This window comes from Stegodyphus dumicola, chromosome 6 (assembly GCF_044657685.1).
Source record: "Stegodyphus dumicola isolate Sdum_Otavi_A_Nest chromosome 6, ASM4465768v1".
Taxonomy (NCBI): Eukaryota; Metazoa; Arthropoda; class Arachnida; order Araneae; family Eresidae; genus Stegodyphus; species Stegodyphus dumicola.
This window is the reverse complement of record NC_140773.1, coordinates 58,517,715-58,537,444: the sequence shown is the minus strand read 5'-3', so window position 1 is coordinate 58,537,444 and position 19,730 is coordinate 58,517,715. Positions and strand designations below refer to the sequence as shown.

Below are 19,730 nucleotides of genomic sequence, written 5' to 3'. Positions count from 1 at the left end.
GGGAAGACACGCGCAAGTTTTATTAATTAACGCCTCTGCTTTAGAAATGCATAGTAAAAAATTTCTCTCCAACTTAAGAAATGTTGTACTCATGAAAAAATTATCATCAGTAAAGTACAAAAGTTTCATCTATTTTTAAAAGCTAAACTCTTTAAGAAACTGATCTGACCTTTAAACCAATGAAGATTGAAGTAAAAGAAAAATTACATAGTCACTACAACATTAGCTGAAATGCAGGTCACATCGATCATCAAAGTTAGGAGCCACTGGAATGAGTAGTTTACTTAATTAAACTAATAATTTCTCATTACAAGAAAAAAAAAAAAAAAAAGAAAGAAAGAAAGAAAGAAAATCGACTGACACGTAGGAAAACTGCCTCTGTTCTTAGTGAATGTCACCCAAAATGAAATAGCTAAGAAAATTCATTACATCACAGGCTTGCCCCGCGCTGGTACTGACCGGAGCGAATGCTGCTTGAAAAAGAAGTTGCAATGAAACCAGGAATAATCAAAACAGTTACTGCCGTTGGCGATGTTGTTTAATTAAATGTTGTAAATAAGTAGATGGTTAGCATACGGCCTGAGATTGCGGTCAAATTCTAGAAGTTCGTATTTACAGTTATCTGCATAGTTCGCAGTGTATGTATGAATAGCCTTAAAATCATTGTTGATCTTGCTAATGAAAGTTTTAACCCATTTACCCCTCTTCCCGCCAAATTCGTTAACTCCTTACGCCACCAGAGCTCCTCCCACCTGGTTTCTTCAGCGGTTCTGGGACCGGAATTCATAGTCTTTACTAATTTAGTGGAAGCTACTGGCTGAATGTTTTTCTCTGCATCTAGAGTACTCTAGTGCTCCGAATAACCACCGTTGACATGCTAGTCAACTGCTATCAATTCCCCATACTATTCGTTTGTTCGTACATGTATCGCCGGGATGCCGCTGAAACTACGCGGCGTGTCCAGCTCAGTGACAGATATGCCTCATGGGCGCATGACAGTTCAAAACTGGATTAGGTAAAGGGCGGTCGGCAGAAGAAGGTGGTGAACCATGCGTCACGAGATAAGATGACCAGGAAAGGCGGAAGTCGCGCAAAATCAGATATGTAAATGTTCGTGATGGGTACGTGTGAAAAGAAATACAATCATAGGCAATACAGTAAAACATATTAAATAAAATACACTATACATACAATATAAAATACAAATAATATGAAATATCAAACGTACGTGCAAGTTAAGTGCACTCAAAATGATACAATTAAGTGATAAAATTTGCGTCTCGGGTGAGGTGAGCTGCTAACGGTCTTAACTTATAATCCTTCCGTAGCGGGATGTAGTCGAACATTTTAAAGTGCGTCAAATACGGACAATTTACCACCTTGTCAAAGAAGCTGCTATTGAGACGGCGAAAATATTCTTCCACTCGCTCTATCTTTAGATCTCTCTGTAACGTCTCGTTTGACACAAAGTAAGGGACATTTGTCATAAGCCTCAGTGCTTTATTCTGTAATACTTGCAACTTGTACAAGTCCTTTTTTGTAGCCACTGCCCAGGCTGGTGACGCATATGAAAATATAGGCCGAATAATAGCGCTGTATAAATGCCTTTTCTTTGATAGATTCAGCCATTTGCCAGCGAGCAGAGAAATACTGGTGACAGCACACATTATTTCACTACGCATCTTTAAAATGTGGTCATTGCATGTTAACTTGTTATTTAAAACTACTCCAAGATTGCGTACAATCGGCACATCAACACTGAAGATTTTTAGTGACATCAAGTGGGGTTCTGGGAGTTTTTCTGCGTAATATGATCAACTGGGATTTTTTAAGCATACTATTATGCAAAGGATAGGATATTGTCCTGGTGCTTGTACCACGTGACCTGCTAAGTCTAGCTGTCTCATCATCGAGAACGTTGCCCAAGATGCGCCATAGAAGACAGCCAATTTTACACCCGGGATAACGGGGAAGTTCCGTCTTAACAGACCGAAATGTCTCTTATCTCTTTTCTCCTCCTACCCAAACCTCCCAAGAGGGCTTTCGGGTCGTCAGTATTTTATAAGTGTTCCTATACCACACAGAAACTATACACTTACAAGCACCTAAGTCAGTGGTCCCCAGCCTTTTTGTCCTTAAGAGCACATTCTAGCATATCTGTTGGACGGCAGGCACCATTTACTTTTTCAAAGTTAATTTATAGTTGTATAGTTATTAATTCATGTACATAAAAAAAGATCGCTCGCATTTCATTTTGTGCTGGTATCTATGTTGGACGCAATTTATATTTCATTAAAAATGAGAAAACTCTCAGATAAAATTTTATTGAAAACTAAAACATTTTAATTGTGATCGTATAGCAACGGGTACACGTTAAACGATCGGTGGGGCCCACAGGCATTGGGTTGGGAACTCCTGATCTAAGTCTCCGTGAATCGAACCCAGGCCCTAAGATACGGCAGCCAGCAGCACCATAGGCCAGGGCGGCTCACAAAAGTACATTGTGTACTCAACACAAAACTACAGTGATTGCAAACCTGCTTTATTTTCAAACGAAAATAACTGAAACAGCTAGTGGAGTCTGTTGCCAGACGGCGATATATGTCTCATTGAACATGTTAAAAATAGTGACATCACCGCAAAAGAATGCAGCTTGTAGGTAAGGGGGAGCCAGATATAACGATTGTCTTGTGTGATTTCTTCTTTTGAGCATTTATTAAAGATACTGACCTGAGAACATAAGCGAGATATGTCATTAAGCTCAGAGAAAACATGGCTGTAGCACTTATTTGTGTAACAAGTGGTATTCTAAACTGAATAAGGTGTGGTTTGGTTTATTTGCTTACGGCTATGCCTCGAGGGCTATCTGCTTAAGGGGAAGTGCCTTCGTGGAGGCCTTTCTACGGGAAACTGGCTAGTATATACATTAGACACGAGAGAAAAACCACGAAAACGCCCACTTAGCCAGCCTCAGACCGAACTACTAGCGTTCACGAGATTCGAACCTCAGACCGAACTACTAATGTTCAGCGACTTTACCGCTTGGCCGCAGGTGAGCTTAACTGAATACGGATGCAGGTAGACTATCACTTAAAATACTCTCCCAAAAACCAACGGATAGCACATGATGACATCCAGCTGTATACAAAATAACACTGACACTCCGTATCTTTTAAAGATAAAAATTATTACACATTAGTTGTTTTTCCCCCTTCCCTTCCCGAACACAAGGTGTATTTTTATACGCATTCAGTATTTTCGTAAAATAATTATATTCATTGTAAAATTAAAGCTTGTATGGATAAGATTACTGAACACCAGTACCTTGACCAAGGCCCAGTTTCTGTCAAATAAATGGCGCTGCTTCTTAGAGTCTTCCAAATTCTTCACTAGTGCAACCTAAGTATGAGTCGATTTCTCTTAGAACGTCATCCAGAACAGTATACCAAGGCAAACAGACCTTTATTGCATAATAAATAAGCCTAATGCAACTGGAAAACCATTCCTCTGAATGAATTTTAGTACTTTTCTATAAATAAATTTTTAATTTAATAATAAATTTTAACTTAAAACTGAGCGAAATTTAAATGCTGTAGTTTTTAATATTATGAATAAATTTTTTTAATTAACGACTTAATTTTTATAAATGAATTTTAAAACTTTTAATTACATGCTAGTATTGTGAGAAAATTTACTGTCTACTTCCTAAAAATTTATCTTCGCTTTTGCTCCCACTCCAAATCTTGAAAATACTACTTATTACAATGTTTGCACTTGGTTTTAAAAAAAAAATCTATATTTATAGAGCTGTGCAACCTCAAATTTACTATAAATTACTTATTACTAATATATAATATATTCGTGATACATAACCGGAAGACAATCTTGAAATTTCTGATCAGGCACAGCCCACGCGAAGTCTTCTACAGATATTTCTATTCAAAATAATGATTGTCCTGTTTTATAAACCTTTACAATAAATTGAAGTTATTATTTTAGAAGGATGGTGTGTGGTGTATTTAATTATGGCAAAGCACACTAGGGCTATCTGCCTAAGGGGAGGGATGCCTTCGTGGAGGACTTTCTAAGGGAAACTGGCTCGTATACACGTTACACATGGGGAAAACCACGAAAACGCCCATGCAGCCAGCCCGTTCGCGGGATTCGAACCTCGAACCGAACTACCAGTATTCAGCGACTTTACCGCTCGGCAGCTGGTGGGCTCTATTTTAGAAGGAATGCACTATAAAGTCACCTTTAAAGCAGGATTGAACTATTGTAAGTTTCTTCATGGGCGGTTGAACTGACTCGATAAGTATGATGCAATAAAGAAAACACACGAATAACTTCTACTACTTTTTTAAAATCTGTATATCCATTATCAATAAACTTACGTGTATAGAGATAAAAGTCATTTGCTGGAGCAAAAGTGTTTCAAGTAATTCAATACGAGAACTAAGGCTTACATGAACACTCCTCAACTTCACATTTGAGCAAATCTGATTTATTTCGCATCACTGAAAATCGATTTTTCCTTGAAGACGACAGCTGTAATAAAAGAATCCAACCCATTCTTATGCTACTCTGATATAAAATCCATTTTTTAAGGTCTGCTGCCCTACCGTAAACGTAAGATGCCACCAGCGAGCAAACATCGATATACTGATTTATCTATTTAATTACACAGGTAATAGTTTAAGGGTTTCCAAGCTGAGTTTGAATTTAGAATATTGAATTATTTTTTAGGTGTTAGGTTAGAACAAAGTGTCTGAAAATTAAGAATTTATTCATAAAAATGTAACGTTATATTTTATGTTACAATAAATGTTAAGCAATGCTCTGAAATGCAGCAATTCCTCTCGGCGTGACCAACTCTCTAAGATGGCTATCTCTGAAAGATCTATCTCATACATATTTCTGATGTTTTTGATGACGTCGTGATGGGCAGTACATCTTGTTTCTTACGCCACAATACGAACGTCACTATGCGGGCTCGTTTGCTGTTTCTAGCATTGATATCCCCTCATTTTACTCAGGTGGCCCTCTTGTTGCTAACACAGACAGTCATAACATAACGCTCACTGGATCTCGACCAACACGAGCAGTAGTTGTGTGGCTTGATATTCTGCAGTCCGCCAAAGCTATGTTTCTACTGCGATTTGTTTGCTTTGGTTTGTTTGATTATGGCGAAGCATTCGTGGGCTATCTTCCTAAGGATAGGGATGTTTGGTGAAGGGCTTTTTAAGGGAAACAGAGTCGTATACACGTTACACATGGCGAAAATCCCTCCTGCCAGCCCGTTCCCCGAGATTCAGACCCCGGACTGAACTACCTGTATTCAGCGAGCTTACCGCATAGCCGCAGGGTGAGCCTTCTTGTTAATTATATAAGCATTACATAACCATCAACACAATAAAAGAAAGGAGAAACATGATTTATGAATCAAAAATCGCTGCTTCTCTAAATTATTCAAATTTTGCCGCCCCTAAATTCTGTCCGACTCTGATAATGGTCCTGCGGATATGTCATTACTCTTACTTGTAATGTGTGCATGCCGTAAAAAATCATTTGCATATCCCACAATTTTCCAACTTTCAAGTTTGTTTGCGTTTCTTTCGTAGTGTAGCAAAATAAGTGCAAAGCTCCCAGCGGCTACAACCTATCCAAATATTTTTAAAAAGTTCGGATAACTCAGCAATTTTTTTGGCACGCTAAAAATGTTATTTTACTGCAATATAAATGAAGGAATTTTATTTCTTCGTATATCATATTTTATCTTAGCACGGATTATGAAAGTTTTAACTTTATTTCCGCCAAACAAAATACAAGACATAATTTTGATAAAACTAAACAACAAAGTCATCTTTCTAACATCATAGTTTAAAGTACTTACTACATATTATCTCAACCACCTTAGCGCGGTATGGCGAATTTTATGGAAGGGAAAAAAAAAACAATTACTTTTATTGCAAAAAAATATATATTACATACATATTCTACGTTTCAACTAAATACATATTCATATAATACATATTCTACTTTTTTCCAAAAGACAATCAGTAAACCTAGTTACAAACGGGTTTTTCTTTTTGTTGTGGTTTAAATTTTGTAGCGATCGCTCTGAGAAAGAACTCGAAGAACTGTTTCTGTAGCGCTTTTGCTGCAAAATAATGTATTCCTGCAGAAATATCACCTCTCTTTCTTGTTACGGGAAAATCCCACAAGCACAAATTTTAAAATCGAATTTAAGACAAAAAGTAATCATAATTTTTTAAAAGCCGTTGGAACTTGGAATAAATCAAAAAGAACGCATATGAAAATGGCGACTTTGGAAAGAGACTACTTTTCATGAGCATGTTGCCAGAATAATTGTTATGCGTGTTGTTTGTTACCAGAGTTTGGTGCATTCTAATGCTTTGGCAACTTCCTGTACGATAGTTCGAAAATACGCTAGTTTTTATATATCTAAATGCATTTCTGTTTCACCATGAATGAAACTCACTTTTAATTTTAGTTTTCAAAAGCCAAAGTGCTTTGCAAAGAAATTACTTTTTTTATTTCCGTCAAAGAAAACGCATATCCTACTATTTTTCTACAAAAATTAACTGAGCCATTATTTTATAACGTAAACATATTAAATTAAAAATAATCATTGCTAAAATTCTTACTTGGCCGATGACTTGGAGACTAAGTGATCAAGATAACTGGAGTTCTACAGGAGGCAAATACCACTGATCTGAAGCAGATAGTTACATTTAAAGCAGCTTTTTTTCCTATGCTTAATTACAGCTGCGAATCTTTATCCCCCCCCGGAAAGTCATGCATTAATACATATATGAGGTATCGTAAGTCGTAATCGCAAGAGAAACAAAATTAAAACAAATTGTGTAAGCACAGATTATGTCTCACGATGAGGAGCCCTCAAAAGCTCGGGGTGTCGGTCCCACTTCATAAATCCGGCACTCTGGCTGACATTTTGTCCGTGTCAGATATTTCCCGTCAATTTCTAGAAAACATTTAACTTGCCTACAGTTTACTTTTCAACACAAATAGTTCATAATAATTTCTGAAAAAGGGGAATAAAGCGAATTATCGCACTTGTATGAATAAAATGAAGAAAAGATGCCTCAAAAAAGCTAGTCAAGCAGTGACTTAAATCAAAACATACATTCATTCATTCGTAGTACCACAAATAAGACATAACTGTGTTTGTATTTGTAAGCAGTAATGATTACGTTGGCAGTTTAAATAAACAGAAATTCTTAACAACGTAGTTTCCAAAAATATTGATGGAGATATTCAAAATTGAAAAGAGAAAAATTTTAAAAGAAATCTGTAGCAAACATTTTTGTATAGATGGATTTTTTTACAGATTAATGTTTAGAGTTCCTGCATTCAGAGAGATACAAAGAAACAAGAGGAATCATAGGAAGAAACAAAGGATTGATAGGAAATTATTTTCCTATAATAGATATTAATACTCTATGTGGACAGAGATATAATCTCCCTCTTCACAAATAAATTTAGTCTTAGAAATGGAAGTTCTCACTCAGGGGCGTAGCTAGAGGGGGGCAAGGGGGGCATCTGTCCTCGGGCGCAGAATCCAAAGGGTGCCAAACTGATGTTACGACATTTTGGAATTAAAAGTTTTCCATCCTTGGCAAGCAGTAGGGGGCTCGAAATCTTCAGTTGTCCCTGGGCGCTGAAAACCTAGCTACGACTCTGTTCTCACTTCTTTCCATATATTGTCTAATTTTTAGATAAACATGTATCACATATTTCGAACTGATTTACTACTTTCCTCTGAAGCAGTTTACTTTTAAGAAATCCTCGGCAAATGATAGACAAGTGAGGGGTTGCATAATAAAATAATTCCAACTTGATTATAGTAATAAATTACACACTTAATAGTTCTTTTCCTCCGCTAAACATTAAACGGTGTACATAACTCACGAATGAGATTCGTTCATTATTAGCAAAATTTAACAATTGGTTATGGTGATAATTTAGATTTCATACTGCATTATGCTATAAATTAACTTTCACGAAAGTAATTTTCATTTCCTTCTAAGAAAATGATTTAATAAGCTACCTTTTTTTTTAAGTCAGCTATTATATTACTTTTTTATGTGTTATAGTTATTTTCTGTCATCTCATAACGTTCGTTTTCTTTCTAGAAAAACGGTTCATAATAAATTTTTTTAAGGTAATAATGTTTAAAAAATTAGTATTTCTGGATTTGAAAACGAAAATTTGAATATTTCTTGCTGTAGCAGTCCTGACAAACTTATACAAATGTTAACACCTTCAAATATATTTTAATACTCTAAATTTTAAAAGCCATCCGAATCGCATTCAAACATGAATGGTAAGGAATTACGAGCTAATGCAGGATCATAGAATTTACTGTTCCCCACTTTTCTCATGACGAACACTTTTTAAAAGTTCTAAAATATTTATGGAACACTAGATTAAACTTAGGTTTTTTAGTTATAATAAATAACAGATATATTAGATAAACAAAACAAACATCTATTCCAATTTTATATCATACTTATAAAAGTAAACATTTTCAGTTTTTAATTGTACAAAAAATGGCCCATAAAGACAATTAAATGATACAATATTAAAACAATAAAACTTTAGTCTTTAGTGATTTTGATGCGTTTAAAGGTACATTATGCGTTTAATTACAAATTCTTTTAATGTTAGGCACAATGTGAGAAACCTAAGTCGCGTATCAGATGCAGGAATAAGTCGGTTTCTATATCTGGATTTTGTTGTAACGTAGTGTTAAAAACATGTCTCGCACAAATACGTTATCAGAAAATTGAGTAGCTAATTTTGATAAGTTCGGATATTCTTCTTATTAACTAAAATTCGTTAAACAGTAGATCTTAAGGTTGGAATCAGTTGTCAAATCACATTTTTCAATACCAGCTGTGGCTTAAGATAAGGTCGGGAAAGGATTTTGATTTGTCTTCCTCGCTTTATAGGAAATAAAAATTGAAAGTCATGCAAATGCTGTACCATTTCATTACAAACTTTACTAGTTTTAAACTTTCTTCATTTAAAAAGTCATTTAAGGCAGGAAAATCTATTCTATTTCTCTTCTAGTGAAGAAATCCAGAATAACAACTTTCATTTGAAAGCTACAATTTTATTCGTTACTATTAAAACAGAAACTTTTCTTTCGCTGACATCAGCGTTCCGTGGTACAAAGTTTAGAAAACGCTGCACTGAACAGACGCTCAAAAATAGTTAGGAATATAGCAACTTCAGTAAAACGTTCCCAAGCCCATGTTCAATTTCTTCCCTCCGCAATAAAAATTCTCACCTGTTTTAATCTATTATATATTAATATTATAGCTTTATTGAATGCTAGTTGCAACATTTTACTTTCCGCAAGATTTATTTAGCAATATATCATGCTATTACGTCAACTTCTTTAGAGAGGAAAAACACTCATGCTGCCAATCTTTTCATAGAACAGCGTCAGCATATACCAAAACACGTGAACAAAAAGAAATTTAAAAAAAAAAAAAAAAGGGAACTGCACTCCCTTCCGGCTCAAAATGTTGCTGTAATAAATATCTCGAAGACAGATATTACAAAGATAGCGTGTTTCTTTACGAGCAAGATTTAAATGCACCCACGCTGTATGCAAGTCATGGTGCCTTCCGTACGTGTTGTCGCAGACACAAAAGTAGTATTTTCGCAATAGCGAAACGGAATTTAATGTTATTCATAGCATTCAAGAGGGTGACGACGTTTTCTTCAGAGTCAGTAAGCGGACGACAACTGTTTCAATGAGCTAAGCGGATACAAGTCATAAACGGCATTTTGGCTCAACTGGGCACTCAAACTCGGTAAGATGAGAACTAGTAAACACTGTCCAGTTTTAAGTCATTTTCAGCACACTAAAGAAAGAAATACTTTTGAAGAGAAAATGAAATTTTTCAGTGAAATAACCCGAGTTTTCTTTCCAATGAAATTTACTGAAAATACAAAAATTAAAATAAAAAATTAATTTTTTTCATGAATATGAATATCGTTTGAATTTAGACCCTTAAATTATGCACTGATGACAAATACCGTGACTGATTCTAATCTAATCCAAGGACTTAGATTACAGAGGAAAAAGGAGAGACACGAAATACATAGATTTAAGGTTAGCTAGTTTATTAAGGTAAAGTACATCAGGGCTGTCTGTTTACAACAAAGGAATGCTGTCATGGATGATTTTCTAAGGAAAACTAACTCCCATATACCGAGTGGTTATAATTAAACTTCTCGTATAAACGACATTCTACAGCGCAAACGGGTGAACGTAATGCAACGAAATTTTGTATATGAGCTATACACGAGATGCGCTCACGGAATTTCGAGGGAAAAAAATAGTTCCTAAATGTACACCAGAGGGCGCCTTTTCGGGAAAAGACATGAAATTTAACACAATAAACGACCAAAACGGAATACAGAAACAATATTAACAATCCAGAACAAGAATTATGAGTAATAAAATGCAAAACCGGGAAAAGCCGTCAGTTGTAGGAGAAAAATGTCGAGATTGTGTGTTTGGGAAGAAAAGGAAGTTTTATGCAAAACAGGTTATGGTATGAAAGGTTTGCAGACGTTGTCATGTTCAAGTCGATATTTTCGGCTGTACTAATGACGGTCTCTTTAGATGAACGTGCTAAAGAAAACAAGAGGATTGCTTCTGCTGCAGTTCGTGAATTTCGTCGTACAAAAAACCTACGGCGTGGACCAATGTCTACTAAAGGTATTCGGGCCATGATAATGAGATTTCAAGAAACAGGGAAATTAGGAGTTCAACCTGGAAGAGACAGTAAACTTGTTGATGCACAGTCACAAATTTCAGAGTTTTGAGGCAGTCGCGCGCGTGCAGTTTCTCAACAGACAGGCTATTCTTACACCACCGTCCGAAAAGTACTCAAAAACATAATGCACTACTTCCCAAACAAGATCAGTTATACCCGGGAGATGCTTGATAGAAACAAGCCACAACGTCTCTCATTCGCAGTCAGTTTTCTCAACAGAATGACTGTTGATCTATCACGGCCTTGGAATATTATGTAGAGCGACAAGGCTCATTTTTATCTCAATGGGACAGTCAACACACAGAATTGTCGCATTTGGGCTACGGAAAATCCGCAGATCCACACTAAAATTTCCCTACAGTTTCAAAAGGTCACTGTCTGATGTGAATTCACGGCGACATTCATCCTTGGGCCACTCTTCCTTGAGAAAAATCGGTGAACGTGCGCCTGTCACATGTTCCGTCATGGGCAGTCGGTACCTGCTCGTTTGTTCTGCCGCAACTACAGCAAAGGCGGGCCCTCATATACCTACGATTCCTTGAAGGCACTGTTGTTCAAGCACTTCACAGAGGAACCTGTTATTAGTCGCTCCTTTCCTAATCCATGGCCATCATGTTTGCCAGATCTAACTCCGTACGATTTCTGGTTATGAGGCGGTTTAAAAAGTCTGGTGTATCCTGGAGGTGTTGCGACGTTAAATGACTAAAAGAACTTCATAACGCTTCATGTGTGAAGCCTCACTACTGATCAGTCACGATTTGCTGTTGAACACACTGTCCAACGACTTGAAATTCTGCAGGTGAATGAGCGTCACGTGGAGCATCTTTCCCTACATCGTCCTGGACACGATTAACAACTGCTCCTCTTCGTCCTACTCCGTTCTTGTTTCGGCAAACTGATGGTGTATTTAATTATGGCAAAGCACACGAGGGCTATCTGCCTAAGGGGAGGGATGGCTTTCATGGAGGACTTTCTAAGGGAAACTGGCTCGTATACACGTTACACATGGGGGAAACCAAGAAAACGCCCATGCAGCCAGCCCGTTCGAGGGATTCGAACCTCGGACCGAACTACCAGTGTTCAGCGACTTTACCGCTCTGCCGCTGGTGGGCCTTCGGCAAACTGAACACTTTGTTTCTCCCTTACCTTTACTTAATGTGGTTCGATGACAAGGCGATCAGAAACTAGTCAATAAATGTTAATATTGTTTCTGTATTCCGTTTTGGTCGTTTATTGTGTTAAATTTCATGTTTTTACCAAAAAAGCGCCCTCTGGTGGACATATTGGTATTCAAATTTTTGTTTCGAAATTCTGTGAGCGCATCTCGTGTACAGCCCATATACAAAATTTCGTTGCATTCTGTTCACCGTTTGTGATGTAAGATGCCGTTTATAGGGGAAGTTTAATTATAACCACCCGGTAAGTTAGAGAGAGAGAGCAAACATTGAAATGACTGCAGTCAACCTTTTTATCCACGACATAATTGCACAAGATCTTTATTTAGGAGAAATCGGGATAAAATACAAAACCGATGTTGTAACGTCATCGAAGTGGAAGCGGGAAAACATTTTCCACCACTTTGAAAATAATTTATCTGTTTCTTTTAGATCAACAAGTCACCTAATTTAAGCATTCACTTTTTTTTTTTTTTTTTTTTTTTTTTTCTCTTATGGCGCCTGTTGAAAGAAAGGATCGATATTAGTATACATAATTCAGCAGCTGGAAGAAAAATAGACATCGGCCATAACCCGTTCACCAAGACAATTAGCAAACACAATAAACCAGGCTGCTATGCATCTGGAAGAAGAAAATGGCCACATTCAACATTTACCCTGATGCGATACCTTGGAAATCTCTCAGAAGTAAGTTCATAATCAAAACAATTGCAAATTTAGACTCATTCACTCAACATGATTTAACAAAACTAATTGCTTAACAGTTTAAATTTCTGAAGTTTTTTACAGAATCTTTGAAAAAGTGTAGTGGGGGGAGGAAGCAGATTTTAGAAGCTATTTTAGATATATACTAAATGAAAAGGTTAAATTCTCCCCCACAAAATTAAAAATATGGCGCCCAGGACCTCCATGAGATGATCAAGATACACTGAAATCGTAACAATCGCGTTCTTGTTTTAACAAACGCTTGTACTGGACGTCAAAAACACCAACCTTTCCCAAAACTAGATATTTGAGATTCTTAAACTGGAGATATTCGAATCCAGACTCATTCTGTATAGCGTTAACTATTCTGTCATAATCGTAACAACACTTTAAATAACTCAAATCTGTCGGGTAAGAAAGATAAGTGAAATCATCTTATTAGTTGAACTAGATATCAGACAGCCTCAAGTATCATCTGAATTTAGATATTAGAAACGGGAATTTTTGTTTCCTCAAAACTATTTCCATATTCATTTATTCAGTCGTACCAAGTTAAATTGTTCATCTAAAGGAAGAAGTAATATTTTCGCTACCGTCTTTGAAACATTTTTTTTTTTTTTTTAATTTTACCTAGCTAATAAGAATCGAAAAATAAATATCCGAACTTTTAAAATGTTACATATATCAGAAAATATAAATTATGAAAAAACATTTTTCAAATCTTTTCAGCATTTCAGTACTTTTTTTCAATCATAAAAATAATTTTACCTTGTACATGCAAGAAAAAATCGACAGCTGTTGCATAGTAATATTTTACTCAATTCAGCTTTAACAATTTTATTACCAACGCTCCCCGAAATAGAAATATTCATTGGCTGTTGTTCCCAATTCAGCTTTAACAATTTTACGAGGGCTATCCAGAAAGTAGATTACGTTTTGGAATAAAAAAATAAACAAAGTATAGGAAACAAATTTTATTATATACAGATGAAAGCCACACTCAAATACTACTTTTCTACATAGTCACCATACAAATTAAGGCATTTATCGTAGCGATGTACGAGCTTGGAAATTCCTTCGTCGAAAAATTCGGCCGCCTGCGCCTTCAACCACTTCGTTACCTCTCCTTGCAGCTGTGCGTCGTCATCAAAACGCTGCATAGCCAGCCACTTCTTCATTGCTGGGAATAGGTGGAAGTCGCTCGGTGCCAGGTCGGGACTGTACGGCGGATGAGGAAACAACTCCCACTTAAAAGATTCAAGAACTTTACGAGTGACATTTGCCGTGTGGGGCCGGGCGTTGTCGTGAATCAACAAGATCTTAGAGCTCAACATTCCTCTGCGCTTGTTTTGAATTGCTCTTCTGAGTTTTTGGAGAGTTTGGCAATACCTTTGAGAGTTTATTGTAGTGCCTCTTTCCAGGAAGTCCACCAAAATTACACCTTTTCTGTCCCAAAAAACAGTCGCCATCATCTTCCTTGCCGACATTGTTTGCATGCATTTCTTGGGTTTTTGGGGAGAACTTGTGTGCCCCCACTGCATTGATTGCAATTTCGTTTCACAGTTCACATGTTTCACCCATGTTTCGTCACCAGTAACGATGCGATCGAGTAAAGAGTCACCATTCTTATGGTAAGCGTCCAAAAAGTTCAACGCTGCAGCCATTCGCTGATTTTTGTGGTCCTCTGTCAAGATTTTTGGAATCCATCTTGCACAAAACTTGTGGTAACCAAGCTTTTCGCTGATGATTTCGTGCAACAAACTTCGCGAAATTTGTGGAAAACTCAAAGAAAGTTCCGTTATTGTGAAATTTCGATTTTCACGGACTTTAGCATCGACTTTTTCGAGAAGTTCGGCGGTCACTATGCTGGGTCTCCCACTTCGATCTTCGTCGTGAACATTGGTTCGGCCATTTTGAAATCTTATGACCCACTGACGCACTCCACCTTCAGTGATAATGTTGTCCCCATACACTTCACGAAGCTGCCGATAGATTTCTATCGGTTTACAGTTTTTTGCAGTCAGAAACCTTATTACTGAGCGCACCTCGCAGCTCGCGGGATTTTCAATTAACGCAGACATTTCAAACCGTCACAGTATCTGAACGGAGCACAGCACGAACCTCTCACTAGCACGGCTAGATGCAGACTGATGCTCTGACCCCAAGATGGCCGCGCTAGCCCCGCCCCAAGCGGACACAGACGGAAACGTAATCTACTTCCTGGATGGCCCTCGTATTACCAACGCTCCCCGAAATAGAAATATTCATTGGCTGTTATTCCCAATTTAGCTTCCATTTTCATTTTCCTCGTATAAAATGAGGGGTTAAATTTGTGGCTTTTCAGTTTACGCTCTTTGTAAACCCAAAGAATCACGTGATCTGTGTTAACCTACTCAGTGATTCTCGCATTTGACCTCTGCGGGCACAACAGTTTTTTTTTTTTATTATTATTATTATTACACAAATTTTAAATTATTAACATATTGTTACAACAAAAAATAAATTTTAGTGTTCATTGGTCCTCATTCAATTCTATTTCAGTTATCTTTTCCCATTTTTAGAAAATACTATATAGACAAGATTTTTGCAAAATAAACATTCGTTTGAAGTTACTTGAGTGCAGTTTTATCATAACTAATTAAATGAAGCTTTCCCAAATGAAAAAAGTGTCCGAACTCGGACTTTTTTTCAAAAGTCAAAAGGGAGATTAAATCTTTTTTACAGAAGTAAATTATAAAATGTTATGGCTAAAACTCAAAGATAACAAGTGATGTTTGCGTCTCTTATGCTCTTAATATGCGACTGAAAGTTGGTATTGAAATAACAACATAAAACCTAAATAGTTAAGAAATATTATTTTAATCCCCAAATAACCTGAAAAAACTTTTTAAAAACTGTTTAACTGAGATAAGAGAAGCCAGGAATAAAATGTACAGACAGTTCCATTTAAAGTTCATTTGGAAACAAATCAGTCTAGGCTCAGTACGGAACACGCTGAATGGGTACTAGGCCCCTTGCCACGAAATTAACCAAAATTCATGTTAGGTTATTAGAATACAGAAAAGCATAAGAGGGCATGCCTTCATGAGGCCTTTCTGTGGCAAGTTGCTAGTATTCACGTTGGACATAAACCAACCACGCAAGCAGCTCGTCGCAAAAACTGAACTCGGGTCGAACTCCAAGTATTCAGAGGTCTACGCCAGGGCTTCTTGAACTTTTTTAAGTCGCGACCCCTTCTTATCACTGAAATTTTTTCGCGACCTCAGGACCCCATAATATTTACGAAAGTTTTGTGGGACCCCATAAGCACTGCGGAAGCCCGACACACGCGTGAGTGAAACTGTCAGTTTTTTTACTTGTACTGTAATATACTATTGCAGTTTTAAGTAATTAACTTTAAATTTCTAATATTAAGACATAGAACAATGTGAAAACTTTAAGTAACGGACGAAATGACAGCGTCACATGCAAAGCAAGTAAAATGAACGTTTATATTATGAAAAGAATGCTTCGAAACGTTTTCGTTTTTTCTTGATTACTTGTATTGTCTATTTTAAGATACATTGTGTAAAAATATTTGATAACTGTAAAATTATTATAACAAATTAGAGAAATATCAAAACTGCTAAAATTTTTGGCGACCCCTGCTGCAGGTCCTGCGACCCACAGTTTAATAAACTCTGGTCTAAACCATTCGCACCAAGCGAGTAATTATCGCCTTTTCTCCAGATTTTTGGTGTCCGAACCAAACACTATTGGAGACTCAGCTATTCATTATGAATTCTTTTATTTATTATGGATGATCTAGAAAACATTTCCTAAATAATTTTATATTACAAAATTGAGACTTTAATATTTTTAAACTATAGCCATCATATAGAATCGGTTATTCAATGTGTAAAAAATTGCTGCTTGCGCCTCTAATCAAAAGCATCGTGAAACAATAATAGATTGCATTAATGAGGAAAAATAAATGGAATAATCATATATCTATCGCATAAAGTGCGACCAGCAAAATGTAAAACAACTATTTTCAAAGCCTAGTTTGCTCCGAAATTATCGGCATCACGTATGACAATTTTAGAAAATTAAAATCTTAAATTTTAATATCTGCTATACGTGAAGACATTGAAAGAGATCCATCTTTTTATATACGCTATTTAAAAACGTTACGTTAAGAAATGTAATAAATTTATACATTAATTAGTATGATAACTATTTTGAAACACTTCGGAATAATTTTTTAATATTTTGAGTGCCCTATACATACATACCTGTCAGTAATCAAAACACAGTTTTTTTTTAATTACTAAATTCTTTTTTTTTAAGTGCTCAGACATTAAAGAAGTTTAATAAATGTAATTTTTATATTCTTTAAAAGCAATAAATACTAGACAATTTTATATAGTTTATTTTGTTTAATCTTATTATATAATAAAATAATGAAATTTAAAACCATAAAACGTGGAGTACATTTACATTAATTTTTTTTTTTCCCTTAATTCTCCTCAATTATAATTTCTGCAGAAATGCTGTGAATAAAATTTATTCTCTTTATTTTACATCCGTTAGGTTGATGACTTAATTGTATATAAATTTATGTTGAATGTATACATAAGCAATATAAACCAAATAAATACGAATCATATAAAGAAATGATGGCTTGAGAAATTTTAAGCACAAATTTTCGAAATAAAAGGATTTCGAAAGATAGTTATATTTACTATTAAAAATTTAAATTATAAAATTTAGTGGACCGTTTCTAATAACTTTACAAATACTTTATACACTCAAATACCATATTATATACTAATAAATTATTAACATTATATTGCTGTTAAATATTTAATAAATTAAGCAATAAAATAACAGCAATAAATATTTTGCCTAATAAGAAAGACTGGCCTTAATTTTTTTAATTAAAATATTTAAATTTAAAAAAAAAAAACGAATTTTAATAAGCTTTAATTTTGTTTTCATTAGAATGAGATATATCCAATATAAGGATGATTAAAAGAAACTGTGATTAGAACAAACTTTTATAATTACTCAGCAATAATTTTTTTATCATTCTTTTTTTTTTCCCCTCCGCAAAATTCGACAATTGTGTGCTAACGTAAATACGTGGGGAATTTTTCGTCTTATTTTAACTATTTATACTTATAAAAGCTTAATTTAATTAACTATTTTCGGTTATTAGATTACTATTAGAACTAAAATTTCCATTTTGTACAGAAGTTAGACGAAATTTGCATTAAAGAGTTCCGTTACCTTATCTTCAAAACTCATACAACATAAGATGACTCAGAATTTGTATTAATCAATTCTAACCGGTAAAGCATGCTCTGGAAGAAAACCTTAGGGAGGGGCGAATCGCACGTCACAAAACAATTATTGCAGTCTATAATTTAATATATGAATAAAATACTTCAATATAAATTCATCTTACCGTATTTTTAAGTTTTTCATAAAAGCATCTAGTGTAATATCCTCTAAAAGCACAAAATCACCAATACCGACCTCACCGAAGTCCGCCATTGTTACTTTCAAAATTGACAGCTCTGTACACTCTCAAAACCGGAATGCTCGTCAAGACAAGCGATCTGCGCGGGGGTTACCATTTACTACGCTTTTCTCGCCAACGAATCGCCAATAAATACTAACTCGGGAAATGGGGAATTTTGAAAATAGTGAGTTGAATTATTATCGTTTCGCGATTTCCCCCCCCCCTAAATCAGTTAATCAATAAATTTCTTGACAATAGCTGCAGTGCATTTTAGTCAGTAAAATACTATCATTTATTATTATTATTATTATTATTATTATGTGTTATAGAAGTATGCTTTCTTTAAAATTATGCAAAATAAATCTTAGATTAGGTGTAATTACAGAAATGCTCTGTACATTTCTCGAATTAACACTAGTCTAAGTATGACCTAATTTTTGCCATTTGCCTCTAATTTGCTAGTACCTTGTTTTTTATTTATTCTCATACTTTGAGACTATTTCCTGAGAATCAGAATCTCACCTAGTTTCGTTTCAATTCGTTCAAAAGCGTTTTAGATAAATTGAAGTTTAAACAGATGTTGGCAAATGTGGTCTGTGTTCAATAAATTTACTGCTTAACATTGTTAAATTAAATACAGCAAATTAAATTGCTTAACATCAAAACTACGGGATGGATCTCTATCGCTTCATTTTCAATTAAACTATGTAAATCGCTCGGCCTTAGAATCTTCTGAAAGATTAAATGAAATGAAAGAATAAGAAATTAATGTGTGACAGCTTCAGGCGTAAACTGTGCAGCATAATTAAATTTACTCTTATTTGATGCAATTTCTCTGATTTTTAAATTAAAAAATGCACATTTTCTAATTCATGTATATTTTTATTTATTTAAATACGGAGTAGAGGAAGTATTGCTATCGTGAAAACTTTCGGGTATCTTATTTCAACAGAGATATCCATTTACTTTGTGACATCTGTACATACACATAAAATAAATGACTTCCCCCACCCAAAACGGATTATAAAATTAATTTAAATGGATTCAAACCGAATTTTTTTCGTGACTTCTACACATACGTACGAAAGGATGTATATGTATTTCGCATAGCTTAAAAAGAGTTACTCGTAGAAAGTTGAAATTTTGTAGATGGAACTGTTGTAACATCTAGCTGTGCACCACCCTTTTTTATTGCAATCGGCAGAACCCAAAGTATGTAGTAAATGAACATGCTTAAACCGGCCTTTGCTTTCGCATTTGTAGGTCATGATCATTTACTCCCAATTACAGAAGTGTTTTAAATGGCGAAATATTCACGTTTGGGGTATATCCAATAAAAAAAGAATAATTTAATTTTCGACAAATACCAAATCTAACTTTTAAGGTGGTCTTCCAGTTCCTATACTTATATTTGGGAAAGTTGTACATTTGTTATGAAAAAAATAAAATTAGAAATTTGAGTCTTCTACGATAAAAATTATCCAGGATACTAAATTTCAAAAT

The 19,730-nt window shown here is 35.3% G+C and overlaps 1 protein-coding gene across 1 annotated transcript in view; it reads right to left on the bottom strand.

Moving 5' to 3' along the window:
• The window catches only part of Myo31DF (Unconventional myosin ID), a 185,458-nt gene extending 167,142 nt beyond the window's left edge, over positions 1–18,316 (bottom strand). The window contains exon 1 of the mRNA XM_035366471.2: positions 18,171–18,316. Within this exon, the coding sequence (XP_035222362.1) occupies positions 18,171–18,259 (89 nt within the window). The 5' untranslated portion in view covers positions 18,260–18,316. The remainder of the gene's footprint in view (positions 1–18,170) is intronic.
• Positions 18,317–19,730: the final 1,414 nt, after the last annotated feature.